The 17,676-nt window shown below is 37.6% G+C and overlaps 1 protein-coding gene across 5 annotated transcripts in view; it reads left to right on the top strand.

Annotated features, from left to right (window-relative positions):
* The window catches only part of diaph2 (diaphanous-related formin 2), a 275,153-nt gene that overhangs the window by 144,688 nt on the left and 112,789 nt on the right, over positions 1–17,676 (top strand). For all 5 annotated transcript variants that reach the window (XM_042340670.1, XM_007891859.2, XM_007891858.2 and 2 more), the window contains 3 exons: positions 4,545–4,646; positions 7,020–7,259; positions 9,498–9,627. In XM_042340670.1, the coding sequence (XP_042196604.1) occupies positions 4,545–4,646; positions 7,020–7,259; positions 9,498–9,627 (472 nt within the window). The remainder of the gene's footprint in view (positions 1–4,544; positions 4,647–7,019; positions 7,260–9,497; positions 9,628–17,676) is intronic.

The raw sequence follows: 17,676 nt of genomic DNA, 5'->3' as shown, positions 1-17,676 counted from the left end.
TGGTGGCAGTAATTGTATTCAAATAGGAAACAACTGTGTGAAGACATCAGGACTTGCAGCTTTGTTTAATAGTGCAAACCAGAGAATGAACCTGGGACCATATGGACTGGATTCTAGATTTACTCGATTAATGTAGAATTTCAGCACAGCCAGAAATTGCTTTTTTTAATTAAATCATAACTTTGACACTTGTTTTCTGTAGTTCTTAAAAGAAACTTGCAGAAAAAACACTTCGAATTTAAGGCTACGTGGATTAGAATTTACCAAATTTTGTATGCTTTGAAATGCTAGATTTAATGTGGAGTCCTGTAGCTCAGTGGTTAGAGCACTCGCTTTGCAAGTGAGAGACCTGAGTTCAATTCCAGGCAGAGGGCGAAACCTTGGGCAAGTTTCCTTACTCCACACGCCTAATAATAATCCCTCCAAAAAAAACCCAAAAACAATAATTAAAATTGGTCATTTTCAATCTACGACTGTTTGTGGGACATTGCTGTGCGCAATTGGCTGCCGCGTTCGCCCACAAATATACAGTCAATTCACTTTACAGTGTCTTCTGTGAAGCGCTTTGGGACGTCCTCCCGACGTGAAAAGCACTATATCAAATGCAAGGATTAGTATTATTATTATTATTATAGAATCAATCTAGACGCAGGTGGAATTTCTACCGACTTGTGTTTTTGGTATGTATTCAACAACATGGTACATTTACGCATTAAATTAATGAACAAAGGTGGTACATCATCTCTGTGGGTACTTACACTTATAACCTTCAGTCTGTTTCTAAAGCAAACATTCTCCCTGATTTTAATTGACTGAAGCATTAACTGCTTTAGCTGGGAGTCTTATTTCACGTATTCGTGGCCCTGTTTAGGAGGGGCAGTTAGGAACACATAATTTACCTTTTTGCTTGAGGCTTGCTAATTTTATACTTGCATCTATCCACTAGCTTGCATTTCATGTTAAATAACCTCCTTACATCTGCATCATCAATTCCTTTAAACATTTTAGAAGTCGGCAGTAAGTTTCCTCAATCATCTTTCTTCCAATGAAAATTGGAACTTCCAATAAACACCTTGAAGATCTTATTGGAAATAATAGAGGACCACGCAGGAAAAGAGAGAGATTAAAGATATTGACCAAAATTATGGTCAAAGAAATTTGTTTTTTTAGAGGGTTCTCTTCAGTTGTCTTGTTATGCAATATTTCTGGTGACCCTTACTCTCATTCAATTTTCTTGAATCCTTACAGTTTGGTTTTACACCTTTTTTTATCCAATCGTCCTTGAGATATGGTAGTTCATGTAATGCTACTTACAATCTGTCTGCCCATCCATCCATGAAGGCAAGCTTGTCAATGCAATTCAAAAGCTGGAGGTTTAAGGAAACGATTTCAGGATGATAAAACTTAGATCTAAGTATGCATTGCTGGTCTTTCTTTCTAAAGCTTGCTTAAAGCCACTCTCTTACAGCTTAGATTTTTAGAGTGCCTTCTTTACCTGTTATGGTCTTATAGCTGATCCCATAAGTTCCCAGAGATATAAAATGTTATTCATTCATTATGCCTTTATAGGGCTAACAATTGAACAGTAGAATAAAATATGTTACTAGTTGTAATTTGCTGTTAGACTTCCACGGAAACATATAATTTGGGATCTGGATTAATTGAGTAGCTGGGATAATGAATGGTAGCTGCATTTTGAAGTCAGTAAATGTAAAGGTATATTCAAAAATGGAAACATTTTGAGTGTACCTATTGAACAAATATCTTATGAGTACAATCCATATTCCGATACATACATAAGACTAATTTAACGACTGGTATTATTACCACATTGTGAGAGAAACCATATTGCTACAAAGCATATTTCACCTTCAATATAAAATAATAAAAAGGTTCCTGACTCTTTAAATTATCCACTGGTTGTGGCTTGAGATGCTCAATTTCAATAATTAGAAGTCCTTTGATAATAATAATAATCCTTGCCTTTAATATAGTGCCTTATCATGTCTTCAAGACATCTTAAAGCGCTTCACAGAGTCCTGTAGCTCAGTGGTTAAAGTACTTGCTTTGCAAGCGAGAGACCTGAGTTCAATTCCAGGCAGGGCGAAAGCTTGGGCAAGTTTCCTTACTCCACACAGAGCCTAATAATAATCCCTCCAAAACCAAAAACAATAATACATTGGTCATTTTCAATCTACAACTGGTTGTGGGACATTGCTGTGCGCAATTGGCTGCCGCGTTCGCCCACAAATATACAGTCAATTCACTTTACAGTGTGTTCTGTGAAGCGCTTTGGGATGTCCTCCCGACGTGAAAAGCGCTATATCAAATGCAAGGATTATTATTATAATATACTGGAAAGTTAATTGACGTGGCGAAACACGGCAGCCAATTGTGCACATCAGTGTCCCACAAACAGTCATGGATTGAGTGACCAAATTATTAACAATAAGTATAATCCAATAAATGTTTTTGCCTTTCTTCACTTAATTAGGATTAACAAATTATGAATTCTCTGCTGGCATGTGCATTTTAGGATGAGAAATTGGAGCCTTCGTGCTCCTCATAACATCTTACGAATGAACTATTTGCTTTTGGTAGAAAAATGCTGGCTTTATATAGCCTCAACTGTCAAAATGACTGTGATCTCAAGACTTCAAAAGTAATATAGGGCTTCTATCAGTAGAATGTTGACAAAGTCCCTTCTCAGTTCCAGTCATACTTCGTATTACAATAGTGGAACAAAAAACACATTTTTTACGGACTATAAGAGACATCATAAAAGTAGACTAACATATTTATATGATTGAGATGTGAGCAATTTGAACAATAGATGCTTATTTAAAAATATAAATTGTCAAGAGTAAAGTCCTAAATTGAGCAGTTGGTGCTAAATCCTGAGTTCTTCACCTCAAGAGAGCTGAGTTAACAAACTGCAGTTTGTTTTCATTTCAACAGCTTGCATTGCTGCATTTCTACAAGCTAGATAAGTAAACAAATATGCAGATGCTCTTTTTTTCCTTAAACTTGCAGAGTTTTAACTGGCTGATTTTATCCCTTCTGCAGATGTTTTCCCTTTCTGAAGCTTCTGATCTGTGACAATCTAATAACTACAATGAAATCTGGTATTTAAGCTACCATAAATCTTTGCAGTCCCCATTCCCAAACTGTATGGTAGTGACTAACACAGTTGAGGAATGGTTTCCAGTGTGATTTCGTATTTGTGGCTTATAAGTAAATAATAATCCTTGGATTTGATATAATGCCTTATCACGTCGTTGAAACATCTCAAAGCACTTCACAGAATATACTGCAACGTGAATTCACTGTATATTTTTGGGCGAAATGTGGAAGCCAATTGTGCACAGCAGTGTCCCACAAAGTCGTGGATTGCGGTGACCAATTTATCATTTTTTTAAAACATTTTTTAACTTGTATGAAGGATTTTACAAAACAATATCAATATCAAAACAATATCTTTGCATAGATTGCTGTCCATTGCAAGCATACAAGTGGTATGACCTTTTGAATGTCAACATGTTGCCCCATAGAGTTGCCCCATAGGTAACAAAATGTTGGTCATTGTTTACCTACCGGCTGAATGCTCGACAATACTGAGGTGTTAAGAACCTGCAAATAAAAGCCTATTGCTCTTATACTGTAAGTTCATCAAATTAGTATCACCAGTTTTATATCTTCTCATAACTCTTTAAATGATTTTCAAATCATTTGTAGACAGATTTTCCCAACATACCTTCAAAGCAATTTCAGAGAGCAATAGAGATATTTATTTTGTTTTCTGTGTTCATAAAGAAAGATGGATTATTCACTGAAGACCCTATTTTTCAAATATTGCAATACACAGTTATTGTTTTCCCCGCAGTGGTATTGAATGACCTTTCTTTATTTCCAATATTATGCCAGAGTTCCTCTGATCCCCTATGTACATACGCTTTTTTAAAATCCCGCCAAACGGTTCATTCTAATTTAGCTGAATTATTTTTTTCCCATTACCTCAAAGAACAGAAGGTGGGAATCCAGTACTTTGGAGACTTTGATTAAGGAATTATGCTTGCTAAATCATCGCTGAGTACAATGAATGGCACTTAGGCTATGTAATTTTTTAACAAAATGACTTTGTAATTTTCAATTTAACATTAACATTCGTTAAAGCTCAATAACATAAGTGAATGAACAAACACAAAAATAAAACTCATTGAAACATTAAATCTCAAAACAGAGTTGCACTATATACAGTAATTCAGTATTTTTCTTGTTACAAGATATTAAGATTGAATATCTCTATAGAGAATTCTAAAAATGCACAACAGAAAACATACTTAATTCGGTAAACTCAGCTCTGAGGAGCTGCAGAACATTTTACACAGAACTTTGTTTCAGATCTGAGGTACATTGCAATGTACTATGTGTGACTGCTTCCACTGTATGATGTCAATATTGTGTCATTATCTAACACAAAGGATGCCTTTGTTCGTAAGATTGAAGAATTAACATCAAATATATTTTCTTTCCTGCATTTACAGAACCTGGTGAGGTATTTGCCAGAGCACAAAGAACTCAGTACATTATCCCAGTTTAAGGATGAATATGATGATTTATGTGAACCAGAGCAATTTGGAGTGGTGGTAAGTAGGCTCAAAACCTCCAAATAACCTCCAAAATAAGTTGAATTTGAATTCTTTTTTTCTTGGCAGTGCTTGCATATGTTATACAATTGCATGCACCGGTAGGCTATACTTGTCAATTTTCTTGTAGATTGAAAGGATAAGGATATTAAACCTGTTCAGCATGAAATGTGACCTGCAGGTCTATTACAGGATGTGTGCTGTCTGATAAATATGTTGCACTCACTGATGTACTGAATTTACCCTCAGCATTCACTTACAAATGAAGGCTGGGTTGTTAGTCGTATTTTATGAACTTTCTATACTTAGTTTACATGGCTGGTCCAATGGAGAGTGATTTAGACTAGGAATTTATACTTGATTTCACAATCACTTTGTCCAGGGCTGAGGACAGCACTGAGATACTTTTTTTTAATGTTGTTAAATAGTCAGTAATGTGACTGAGTCCTGCAGCGTAGTGGTTAGTGTGTTCGCCTCGCAAGCGAGAGGATCCAGGCTCAATTCCTGGGTGGGGTGAAACCTTAGGTAAGTTTCCTTTATCCAAATGCCTCTGTATCCCAGCATTAAGTTGGAACCCGGTTGTTAGTTGATTGGCGATCACTTTCCACGGGTAATGGTTTCTGCCATTGTGGTTAGCAAGTCATCTGGTCTTCTCAGATATTCCTTGACATTAGATGACACTGCTTGCTATCTAATAGTGGGGTTGCTGTGGTTGCTGTGTGGGCAGCAGTTTATATGCTATCAACAAATTCACCCACCTAGGTGTTCACATTGTGTGAACCGTCATATTCGAATACAAACAGCAACCATTATTATTACTGCAATTGAATATTTAGTAACATTGCAAAAGTCTTGGCAGTTCAATTAGGGACCAATTCTTCACACTACCTGTATTTATAGTGCAAGCAAGGGATTCAATGTCCTGATAAAACCACTTTCTCAACACCTCAACTCCAATTTATGCTTGATTTATTTGTGATGAATTGCATCAACTTACACAGTATTAATTGGGCAAAAAGCATGTTCAGAAACGTTTGATGAAATTAAATTTTTGCTTTATTGTGATTTTTCCCACATATAAATTGGAGAAATCACCTGGAGATCCTGCCCCTTTAGGAGGTTTACACCAATACATCGACATTTTGGACAACTTTCTAGCCTTTATTCTGTTGGGTAGATGGCTTTATTTTGATCTGTACCTGGAGCAGTCTGCATATGTTCACAATGCATTAGTATCTTATCTGAGACATCATGTTGACAAGCACTTCAGTACTGCAATATTGTACTCACCCGCTTGAAGGCAGAGGCCTTCAGAGTTCCGTTGCCATTTTATTGCATAACTTTGAGATATTCCCACGTGTTTATAAATGTTTTTAATATAGGGAGAATCGATTACTTGCACGAAATATGCACTTATTCATTTAAAATAGTTAAAAATTCACATTCAAATTTCCTGCCTATTCGATTTTCTTTTGACCCTGCGATTCTTAGAGCTGCTTTATGTGAATGCTTTGGTGATCTTGTTGTTACGCTTTGGGTCTAAATGCTGCCTCCACCAGTTGAAGAACCTTTTGAATGCACTTTCAGAATAATTGGAGGAAGATCACCTGATTTAAGATGTATATAAAACGTCTTAAGGTCCTAATCAGGCACGATATTGAAGGATTATTGTGCAAAGAATATTGCTATTTTGATATTACAATAATAAACCTCCCCTTAATGAGCAAGTTTACTTGATGTTGGTTTGTGAGCTGAAAACATACAGAAACAGCCTACTGATGGAAGCTTTTCTAGATTAGCTAGTAGTCTAAGGGTTAATAACCAAACTTCTTTTTGAACAACTTCTTCATTTAAAAAAAACAAGTTGGTTCCAAACCTTTTCTTCACAGGACTCTTCTTTTTCTGCTTTAAAGCTAGACATATGGACACTCATGTTGGAGTATTAGCCTTGTTTTATGTATGAGCTAAGATGGTGTCAATGGACTTTTCAACAATAGGATACATCTCAGCTAAGTTCATTTCTTCTCTCAACTGATAGCCACGCACATAAGTATCTCATAAAAATCTTGCAGATAGTATTTAGGAGTAGGAACCCCCCGATGGCATTTAATCTTGCCACTCATGCCATAATTGATCAATTTACTCAGTGCAGAACAGAGGTTGAACCTGAAACCTTCCTGGTCTGTTTATTCAGGATCATGCTTTTTGGTATGTCTGTTTTTGAGAGGTGGGAAAAACAGATGCTGCATTAATACAGGTGAAATAAACAAACTATCAAGCTTCAGACATTCACCAGCAATGACTATTTGCTTGTTTCTTTGCTTATACACAGTGACATAAAAATAACAACAATATGCTTTCTTCGTTTTACAGATGAGCACCGTAAAGTTGTTACGGCCACGACTCAACAGTATTCTTTTCAAGCTTCAGTTTGAAGAGTATTTGAGTAACATTAGGCCAGACATTATGAATGTGACATTTGCTTGTGAAGAGGTGAAAAAGAGTGAAAACTTCAGTAAAATATTAGAACTCGTCCTTCTGGTAGGCAACTTCATGAATGCCGGTTCCAGAAATGCACAAACATTTGGTTTCAACATGAGCCATCTCTGCAAGGTAAGATTCTAGCATTGGTTGAAAATGTATTTCACAGTTTTCACATGTCACTGGCGAACAATCATTTCCGCTTTTTACACAAAATTGCATAGACTGTACAACATGAAACGGCCTTTTGGCACAACCAGTCCGTGTCGTTGGTTTTCACTGAGCTAATTAATTCCCCCTCCCTTATTTTAGTCTGACATATTTGTATTCTGAGTCTGTGGTGCTTAACCTTCTCAGCCACCTTGGCATACTCTACATTGCATAATGTGTTGTCTATTTTTCAATGTTGGCCTTTTTAATCCATTGCTGATCATCTTGTCCCTGCTGAATTGTTTGTTCCAGTCATGGTTTTGTATTGTGTCTCGTGTTATATGTTTTGGAAAATGTTGGAAGAAACTATGGCAGAAACAGACAGTTCCATGACCTGAACATTTTTTGTGCACTTAGTTTGTTTACGCTCTTTAATCTTGCTACGGATCCCAAGATTTTGTAACTCTTCATTTGATGTTCAAAAAGAAACATGAAATCCATTCTTGTTGCTGCTCTGTTGGAAATCAGTTATAATATATATGTTTTATTTTGAATCATTTTAACATCTTGCCCTCCTATAACCATAAAACAAATGTCCATTTAAATTGATTGCAAATATTCAAATAGTTTATTGGAGATGTGTTCTCAATGTCAGACTTTTTGTTAAATGTTGTTAAGCACCTTTTTTTGTTGGATTATAAAATAAATTACAAACTTCTATAGCTGTGTTTTAAGATTGGAAGTGCTAGCTAAGTTGATATTTTCAGGCCTTTTTTTTAAAGGAACAGTTTTCCTTATCAAATTCCTTTTGAAAGTCTGTGTAGATGACATCCATACAAACACTCTTATCCACCATGTTGGTGACCTCCTCAAAAAATTTTAATTGATTCGTCCAACATGATCTACCCTTCACAAATCCATGCTGACGCTCTTTGATTAGCTCATCCTTATCCAAATGCTTAGTCACTCTGTCCCTGTTGAGAGATTCCAATAACTTCCCCACAACTTATAATAATAATAATAATAATAATCCTTGCATTTGATATAGCGCTTTTCACGTCGGGAGGACGTCCCAAAGCGCTTCACAGAACACACACTGTAAAGTGAATTGACTGTATATTTGTGGGCGAACGCGGCAGCCAATTGCGCACAGCAATGTCCCACAAACAGTCGTAGATTGAAAATGACCAATTTAATTATTGTTTTTAGTTTTGGAGGGATTATTATTAGGCGTGTGGAGTAAGGAAACTTGCCCAAGGTTTCGCCCTCTGCCTGGAATTGAACTCAGGTCTCTCACTTGCAAAGCGAGTGCTCTAACCACTGAGCTACAGGACTTAAACTGACAGGTCTGCAGTTAACTGATTTCTCCCTCCCTTAACTAATCGAGTGGCATTTGCAATTTTCCAATCCAAGGGCACAATTCCCAAATATAAAGAGCTTTGGAAAATTATGGTTAACGCATCTGTAATTCCCTCCCCTACTCCATTTAATACCCTGAGGTGGAATCCATCAGATCCTGGAGATTTGTCAGAGTTTATTAATTATTATTATTTTTAAAAATCTCTAAGTGCATTTTTATTTGGATATATTTCAGTCAAAAAAGACAAAAGAATATTGAAGATGGTGCCAAAGTGACAACATCTTGCATTTATATAGCATTATGTAGATTCATGTATGTAGGTTCACCCTTCATGTAGGTTAATGACTCAGAGCCCTGTGCATGTAATGCCAGGCATCTGTTTAGATTGGTTTGTAGATGTTTGAATCACTAAGACAGCACTTAGGAGAAGAAGTTAGGAAACTAAATTTGGCCCAGAAGACACTTGGCATGAAGTGAAATCAGAATGCAACAGAAAGCAGGCAGAGGAGGTTCAAAAGTGAACAAAGAGAATATATTGGTTATGAAAGAGCAGTCTACAAACTGCTCAAGTGACTAAGTTGGCATTCAAAATAGGTAAGTTTCCGTAAAGACTGTATCTTAGCATTAATATGGACTCGTACTTGGGTGTTTGTGATTGGCTCAAGCATCATTTTACCAGCTTTTCTTCCTGGATATGATGGAGGTACACAAGGAATTGTGAGGGGTCTGGACAAGTGCACACAATTAAAGTAAAAATGTATAATCACAATGAAATTTGGCATTTTTCATGTACAATTTTTTGAAACAGTGGTTAGATCTTTCTTACTGCTTACTAAGCATTTTAACATTTTGTTATGCAGCTGAAAGACACCAAGTCAACAGATCAGAAATCAACTTTGATGCATTTTTTAGCAGACATCACTGAAGAGAAATATCCAGAGATTTTGAAATTCACAGATGAACTTAGCCATGTAGAAAGCGCAAGCAAAGGTATGTAATAGAACAAATATCCGGATGTCGAAAATGAAAATCTCGGAACAGAATTTAAAAAATAATAAAAATAATCACATTATATTTGCTTTGCACTTTGAGGAATTAATTAGCCATTGGAACCTACATTCTAGTATCCTTCAAAGGTCTTGTCAAACTTTCCATGCAAGAAGAATGTGTAAGACATCCTAACGAAAATCAGCTTCGAATTTGCTGCTGCTTTTATTCACAATTAAAATTTTACAAAATATTTGTTTTGCATCTACTGCCCAGTTTTTTGTGGTATCATATGCCACAGACTGATTTAATTCAAGCACTACAAATTACCATTGAGACATTACGAAAACTGGATGGATGCCATCTAATATTTAATATGACTTTAGATTTACTTTCCCATCTGACATCCTATTCTTGGTGGTTCTGAAAACCATCTGTTTTTTTGTATGGTTTGTAGAGCAGACAAGTAAAATATAGTCTGTGCCACCACTGACTATCCCCCTCCCCCTTCTGCAGCCAGCCTACACTCATGCAGCAGTTTGCTTACTCTTGTGGTTTCTCAGGGGTCAACTGATGAGTTTAAAGAAACACATTTTAGAAAAACAAAATCAGGTGCATGGGCCACATGCATGTGATCGTGTACACAATATTTATGCATACGCATTGTGCTGACTTTTTTTTGGATCCTTCGGATGGCTCCCACACAGTGGTCGAGACAAATTGAGGTCGAAGAACAGGAATTTAAGATAATTGTAGGAGAAGGAGGGAGAAGGAGGGGACATTGGATAGTGGCCTTGTGAGATCATGATTGAGATGGGTGTTCGACTGTAATTTTGTTTTAGCTAGTTTAATTTTGCAAAATATTAATAATAAATAATCCTTTATAGAGCCTTTTCACATCGTTGAGATGCTTCAAAGCGCTTCACAAAATATACTGTAAAATTGAGTGACTTATGTATTTTGTGGGCGAAAGGCGGAAGACAATTGCCACAGCGGTGTCGCACAAACAGTCGTGGATTGAGTGACCGAAATGTTATTATTTATTTATCTATTTAAAAGAAAATGGTCCTCTACACTTTTACATGCACTAGAAAATCTAATTTGTGATTTGAGCTTTTACATTGTTCATATTATCCCACAAATATATAATATCATTATATTATCGAGATGATCCCATTCAGTGTTTACATCAGTGGAATGCATACTTATTTTCCTCAATCAAAATTCAGTAAACTAGTCACTCTCCTCTGCCCCCACCGCCTGCCCCATGCACTGAGCACCTCATCCCTAAGAAAGAGGAAATAAGAATTGCGTATAAAGGACTGCCAAGGATGTTTCAATTTACATTTTAAAAAGGTCAAACCTGTATTGTTAAAACTTCAGCAAGAATCTTAAACATTTTGGAAGCATTGTGTATTTGACTCTTGTGTGGCATAGTTGGCAAAGTTACTATTTAGTGGGTAGTTCCAAATTATGTCTCCACTATCTGCTGAGCTTGCTGATCTTAGCTGGGTTAACAGGGTCACTGCATGTTTTCTCAGTGCTCTTGAACTCAGGAAAGATATTTTCTACTGGAGTTCCCGCTCCTGATTGCTACCCAGGTCTTTTCCAACAGAAAAAAATATGTGTGGTGTTAAATGAAGATGGGATCATGCACAGCTGCGATGCCTGCTAAAGTCGGGTAGCCTGCCAACAAAGTCTATCTAGGTGCCTACAAAAAGAATTACCGCTTAGTGCGACCTCAGTGATTGACAGTGAGCTGTGGCATTGTACCCCAGCGTCAATCATTGTCTTCAGAAAAGGTTGGGGGAAGACTGTATCTTTTATTAGCAGTCTCGATGGTGTACAGAACGACATTATTTTCTTCCATTTTCAGACTAACAAACCATTTAAAAAATAATGGTTGTATTTTCATAAATAAACGAGCAGTGTTATTCATTGCATTTCAATGAAGATTACAGTTGCATTTGTACTCTGATTTAAAACAATGGGAAAGGGAGAGGTTTTGCCTCAGGACTCAACGTTTTCATTTAATTAATTGAAAGCTAAGATATTTTGTGGATTTTGATGAATACATTTTGCTGTTCTGACCGTGATTTTGTTTGCATTTATAGCTGACCCTCAGACAAAACAAGTTGACCTTGTTATGTCAAAATGCTTCCTGACATGAGTTGCCTTAATGTGTAGGGCATGTTATCATGTAGATAAATGACCTTAAAAAGGTATTATTTCAAATCTGTTACTATTGTTTTGTACCCATGAAATCAAAGTATTCTGTGCACTCGTTGCAACACAGCCCTCAGGAGCTAAGCATTTTTTATTGTTTAATGAGTCACATACTCCAAACAAATTATAGAGTACACCTTAAGGTGAAAGGATAAGAATTGTGAAAGTGACTTGCTCTGCTCTGCAGCAGGAATATAAAAATTAACCACATGGTCTAAAATGCAGGTTTCATGAAGATGTCAGTATGCTGATTGTGAATTCTGGTTTGTGATCACGGCTGGCATGTTTTTATGCTTTTTTTGGCTGATTAAAACACATTGGAAAATGAAATGCTAGCCGTAAAACTGCTATGTTTGGTTCATGTTTTTTTCAGTGAATCCTGCAATTGCAGCTACATATCAGAATTCACAATTAGCCCAGCAGGTTTGCAAATGCAGCATTTTTTTAAGAACCCCCCATATATATAGCTTAGAGCTTTACAATGAGAATAACATGTTAATTAAAAATGTGAGGCTGATTTTTCGCTTTGTTGCAAAATCACCCCCACAAAATATGTTTGCTGTGCATTAGCTAACAAATTTTGGCCTGCTTGGATGTATGAGATCAATTGCAAAGGAATCTTCCCAGAGAATTCTCATAATTAGGTTTGTTTAACTAGTAATACGTAGGTGGCTGCTTTCAATATCAGAGATGATTGTCGTTTATTCTAGTTTGCCATAACTGCATTTTTTTTCATAGATTCATAGAATGTTACAGCACAGAAGGAGGCCATTTGGCCCATCGAGTCTGTGCCGACTCTTTGACAGAGCAAGTCACTTTCACTAACTCATTTATTTATCATAGTTCTTGGCCATAATTGCCCTTTGTAATCAACAGTATGAACTTGGAGATCTCTTCATTACTCTGACTGCTTTGCACGACTTTCTTGTAAATTCTAGGAATACTACAGGGTGCAAAAGTTATTTGTGGGATTTAACTAGCAAAATAGTCATCTTCCCATAGTTGTCTGCAGTGTTTTAATTCAGGGAAAAATTGTTTTAGGTGTTCATTTTCATTATTTTAAATGAAAGGTTAGACCACCAGAGCCACAATACTTTCTCATTGGCTAAGTGTGAAAGGCCATCAACAGATCTGTCCATGGGTATTGCACCTTTATCTTTGACTGGATAATCATGAGGGAAATTGTTGTACCCTCCAAATTATTTCCATATTGAATATTATAATTATATGAACAATATGTATCCTGCTTGTGTGATCAGTTGTATTTATGTGACAAATGCACATTAGTGTTGATTGCAGTTTACATTAGCTTCAATTGATTCTCTCGTACAGGCTTTGATAACAATTTTCAATTTAGACTTGCATTTAAACAAACTTGACAAGTTTGTATGGTGAAAATAAATTGATTATTGACTGTATGTATTCGATTACCACATGTTTCTTGACAGCTGACAGATTAGCAAGGAGCCAATCTTTGACCTAGAGTTTATATGCTGTGCTTTGTCAAGCAGTCAATGTCCCCTTTGTAACCATGGATTTTGGTGAACAATGTAATTTGTGCCCTCCTGGTGTGTCAATCTTGAGGATAGCATTCCTTTTATGAGCTATCGGCTTTTGTTCAATGTTGGGTGTGAGAAATTTCATTTAAGAAGAAGGAGGTGTCAAAATGTTTCATTTGCAAGTTCATCTGTCAGGAGGGGAACCTCTAACTGAAGATTATGGTTTTCTGTTTGCCTTCAGGGTTTGCTTTGTTCACTCTACTCTTTCTTGTTTTTTAAGAAGTGGTTTTATTTCTATGAGAATTTGAAACATCATTGCACAAGCACTGTTGCAGTTACAATGTAGTTCAGCACATTAAGTTGCGTTACATAAAATTACATAGAATGATACAGCACAGAAACGGGCTGTTCCACCCAAACAGATCCCGATGGAACACCACTTCCAATTCTTTCTTTGTGAGAAGGTTCCCCACTACTTAATAGCAGAAGGGAAAAGTTAGGTCAGACCTTTGTAGGTTAATACTGGCTCGACATAGAAAATTTGTTATTGATAAGGAAACCATTTTATACTGAATTCACATTATTTATATCTTGTTTTCTATTTTTTACCATGAAGCAGCTTAGATAGACTTGATTTTTTTCACATCCAATCCTCCACTAAAAACTAGAAATTATCTCTTCATGAGAACCTGATGATACGAGATCTCCCAAAAGCCAAATACTGTATGTGCTGCAAAAAGTTTTCTTTCATAAAAATAATGAATTGAAGGTTTGATTTAAAAAGATTAAAAGCAGCTAGAAAATCTCTTTGGAATGCTGACCTGAGCTCCAGTTATGGAACTTTTGAAAGTAAATTGTCGTGAGCAAAATTGCAAGAACATTCCATTTACAAAAAAGTGGAATTGTTTTTGCCGGTCTTATGTCAAGAGCTGATTCTTTTTACGGTTCAGTATTTTTGTTTAGAACCCGGGGCAATCTTAACTGTTTGACGTGGTTAAAATTGATCGAGCTATTTTGCTATGGTTAGTCGTGTGTCTCACACAGGCGGAAACCCATCGCCATGCTTTAGAGTATCCAAACAGAAAGGAGAATTCCACACATCCCACCTACACATGGAAATTCTAAACAAGCTAAATATTCAGAAGGTCATTAGAGGTTTGAATGAAGAAAACTCTTTGGCCCATTGACAATCACAATTTGCATTTATATAGCACTTTGCATGTTGGAAGGACTTCTCAAAGCGCTGGCTGGGCAATCAAAATTGTAGGATGGTAGGATTTGATCTCAATCTTTCAGAATACTTGTCGACCACGCTATCCTACTCCACCGCTTGTCCTCCCACCTCAACCTTCAAGGCACTGTCCTTGAATGGTTTAGGTCGTACCTTTCTCACCGTCTTCACTTTGTCTCGACGAATGGCTTCTCCTCCACCCCCCGTACTGTCTCATGTGGTGTCCCTCAGGGCTCTGTCCTCGGTCCCCTCCTCTTCACCCTCTATATGCTCCCCCTCGGTGACATCATCCGCAGACATGGAGTTAACTTCCACATGTATGCGGATGACACCCAACTCTACCTTTCCTCCTCTACTCTCAACTCCACGACCACCGATGTCCTGACAGCCTGCCTGTCCGACATCGAGTCCTGGACGAGAGACAACTTTCTTCAGCTCAACGTGCGAAAAACCGAGGCCCTCCTGATTGGCTCACGTCAGCGCCTCCGCACCTCAGGCGCTGACACCATCAGCATCCAAGGCTGCACTCTCCACCTCTCAAAGCCAGTCAGGAACCTCGGTGTTTGTTCGACCCTGAGCTGTCCTTTCTCCCTCATATCCGCACCACAACTGGCACCGCCTTCCATCACCTCCGGAACATCGCCAGACTACGGCATTACCTCACCCTCACGCTGCTGAAACCTGGTTCACGCCTTTGTCACCTCAAGGCTGGACTATGGGAACTCTCTCCTCGCCGGCCTTCCCGCACCTCCCTCCACAAGCTGCAGGTCATTCAGAACTCTGCAGCTCGTGTACTGTCCCGCACCAGACACCGCGCCCACATCACTCCCACCCTCGCTCGCCTCCACTGGCTCCCCATCCCCCAGAGGATTGATTTCAAGATCCTCATCCTCACCTACAAGGCCATTCACGGCCTTGCTCCCTCCTATCTCTCCGACCTACTATCCCCCTACCTACCTGCCCGTACCCTCCGTTCCTCTGGCTCTGGTCTGCTCCACGTCCCCCGCCCCAACCGCCCTACCATCGGTGGTCGGGCCTTCAGCCTCTCAGCCCCCAGGCTCTGGAACTCCATCCCCCAGTGCCTTTGCCGCTTCCTCCCTTTCCTCCTTCAAGGCCGGTCTCAAAACCTTTCTCTTTGACCGTGCCTTCAGCTCCCCTCTCGACTGTCTTGTTCAACTGCCTCCTTCTTTTAGAATATTAGAAGTTCTCCAAGCAGACTCAATGGTGACTTTGGATTTTTCTATATGTTTACAACAGTAACTGGTAGATTCAATTTAATTACTTGGATGGTAAGTTCTGGCGTGGAGTCTGCAGACATACTTAATATGATGGCCCTATCATAATAAATGAAGAAAAATGTCAGCCTATCCTTTTAGACTTAATATTACATATTTTCCACAATTTGACCATCACTGATTGTGTATTTTGGGATGACATTCCCATGTTTCCAGTATCCCATGGATTCTCATCTGTAATTACTTTTATTGCCTTCAATCCAGTCGCTGTCTAGTCATATGTTCAGCTTCTAAATGGTGTTAATCAACACGGCACTCACTGCTTTGCTGGGAGTAACATATCCACTCCGCTGAAAGGAAAATAAATCCTTCTAATCTCTAGCCTTGTTTCATCCTTGCCAATTTTATTTGTATGCCCTAAAGTTCTATGTTGACAGTTAAGGTTAAATTATATGATTAAATATAATCTTACTGATTTGGGATAATCAAGCAGAACTGTTTGCCAAATTCTGACAGCATTTTAGTCCCCTGACACCAAAGAAACCTTCTCTGATTGAAGTATGAGTTGCTTTTGAAAATCTTTGTTATTTGTTGGATCAGTTGATAAAAGACATTCTCTAAATATTTATAGTTTTAAAGTGCAGCCTTTATTGTAAACCACCTTTATATATGCAAGTAATTTTGAACTTTCGGGTAACTCGGGTTTACGGGTAACTCAATTTGTGTTTGAACATTGGGGTTGTCTTCACATAGTTTGACATAGCTGTGGATTATGGGAGATTCTAAGACTTGTGATAGTTGCATAGTTGATGCTTTCATCCTAAAGAAACTTTTCATAGCAATTCCTGATCAAAAATATCATTACTTTTTTAAAACATTTCATGTTTATTTAAGCAGGTGGATCAGGAGTTTGAACTCCGTCTCGGTGGTAATTGCACTGCGAGATTCCATCCATCCATTCCGATGGATAATAAAGATTTCATGACAATATTTGAATAATGTAATTACATTATACATAACATTATAACATTTAAATAATGCCCTCCACGCAGGGAGCTTCTCAGAGTACTTAATGGTGGTGGAGCCTGACTCCGAGTCAGTGGGGGGGTAGGTGACTAAGCAAGGTTGAAAAGGAAGGTTTTCAGGCGAGACTTGAAAAGGGGGAGATGAGGCAAGATGGAGGGATTGAAGGAGAGTGTTCCAGAATTTCGGGTTGATATATACATAATAGAATAGTCAGTTTAGTATTTTAAATTGATTTGATGCAAGGTTGATATTAGTATTGCTACACAATTGATCTCTCTATTCATATTGTGTATTCCTAAATACTTTGCACTTATCTTTTAAGTATGTACAAAAATCGTACTGAGATTAAAATCATCCTTTTAAGCACTTGATTTTTTTGAATTCAGTCTTAGAAACACGTATGGAGCTCCTTTGGAGCCCCTAAGGATAACCAACCACATTTTTTTTGATGCATGATGCAAATTAATTATTGGAGCCAGTAAATGTAATGATCTAATTGGAACACTAACATCAATTTAAGTTACAGATTTATTTAGCCAGACTGTTTCTTATATACTTTAGAAAAGATGCAGTTTACACTAATTATATTATTCAATAATAAAGTCAGCATNAAAAATCTATTAATGCCTCCACTTGAAGATTCATTATTTATCCAGTATGGTCAACTTTCATTGCCCCAAATGCAACTATATATTGCATTTGTCACGTAATTCAGCTTGAGGCCCTATCAGCAATTAAATAGTGTCCTTGCATGCATCATTATCTGTATGTGGGGGGTCAGAATGATCTGTTTGTTTACTGCATTTGGGTAATGATGCAAACAGATCATTTCTGA

The sequence above is a fragment of the Callorhinchus milii genome, unplaced genomic scaffold, assembly GCF_018977255.1.
Source record: "Callorhinchus milii isolate IMCB2004 unplaced genomic scaffold, IMCB_Cmil_1.0 Scaffold15, whole genome shotgun sequence".
Taxonomy (NCBI): Eukaryota; Metazoa; Chordata; class Chondrichthyes; order Chimaeriformes; family Callorhinchidae; genus Callorhinchus; species Callorhinchus milii.
Note: the sequence above shows the minus strand (reverse complement) of the source record. Positions and strands in the feature narration are given on the sequence as shown.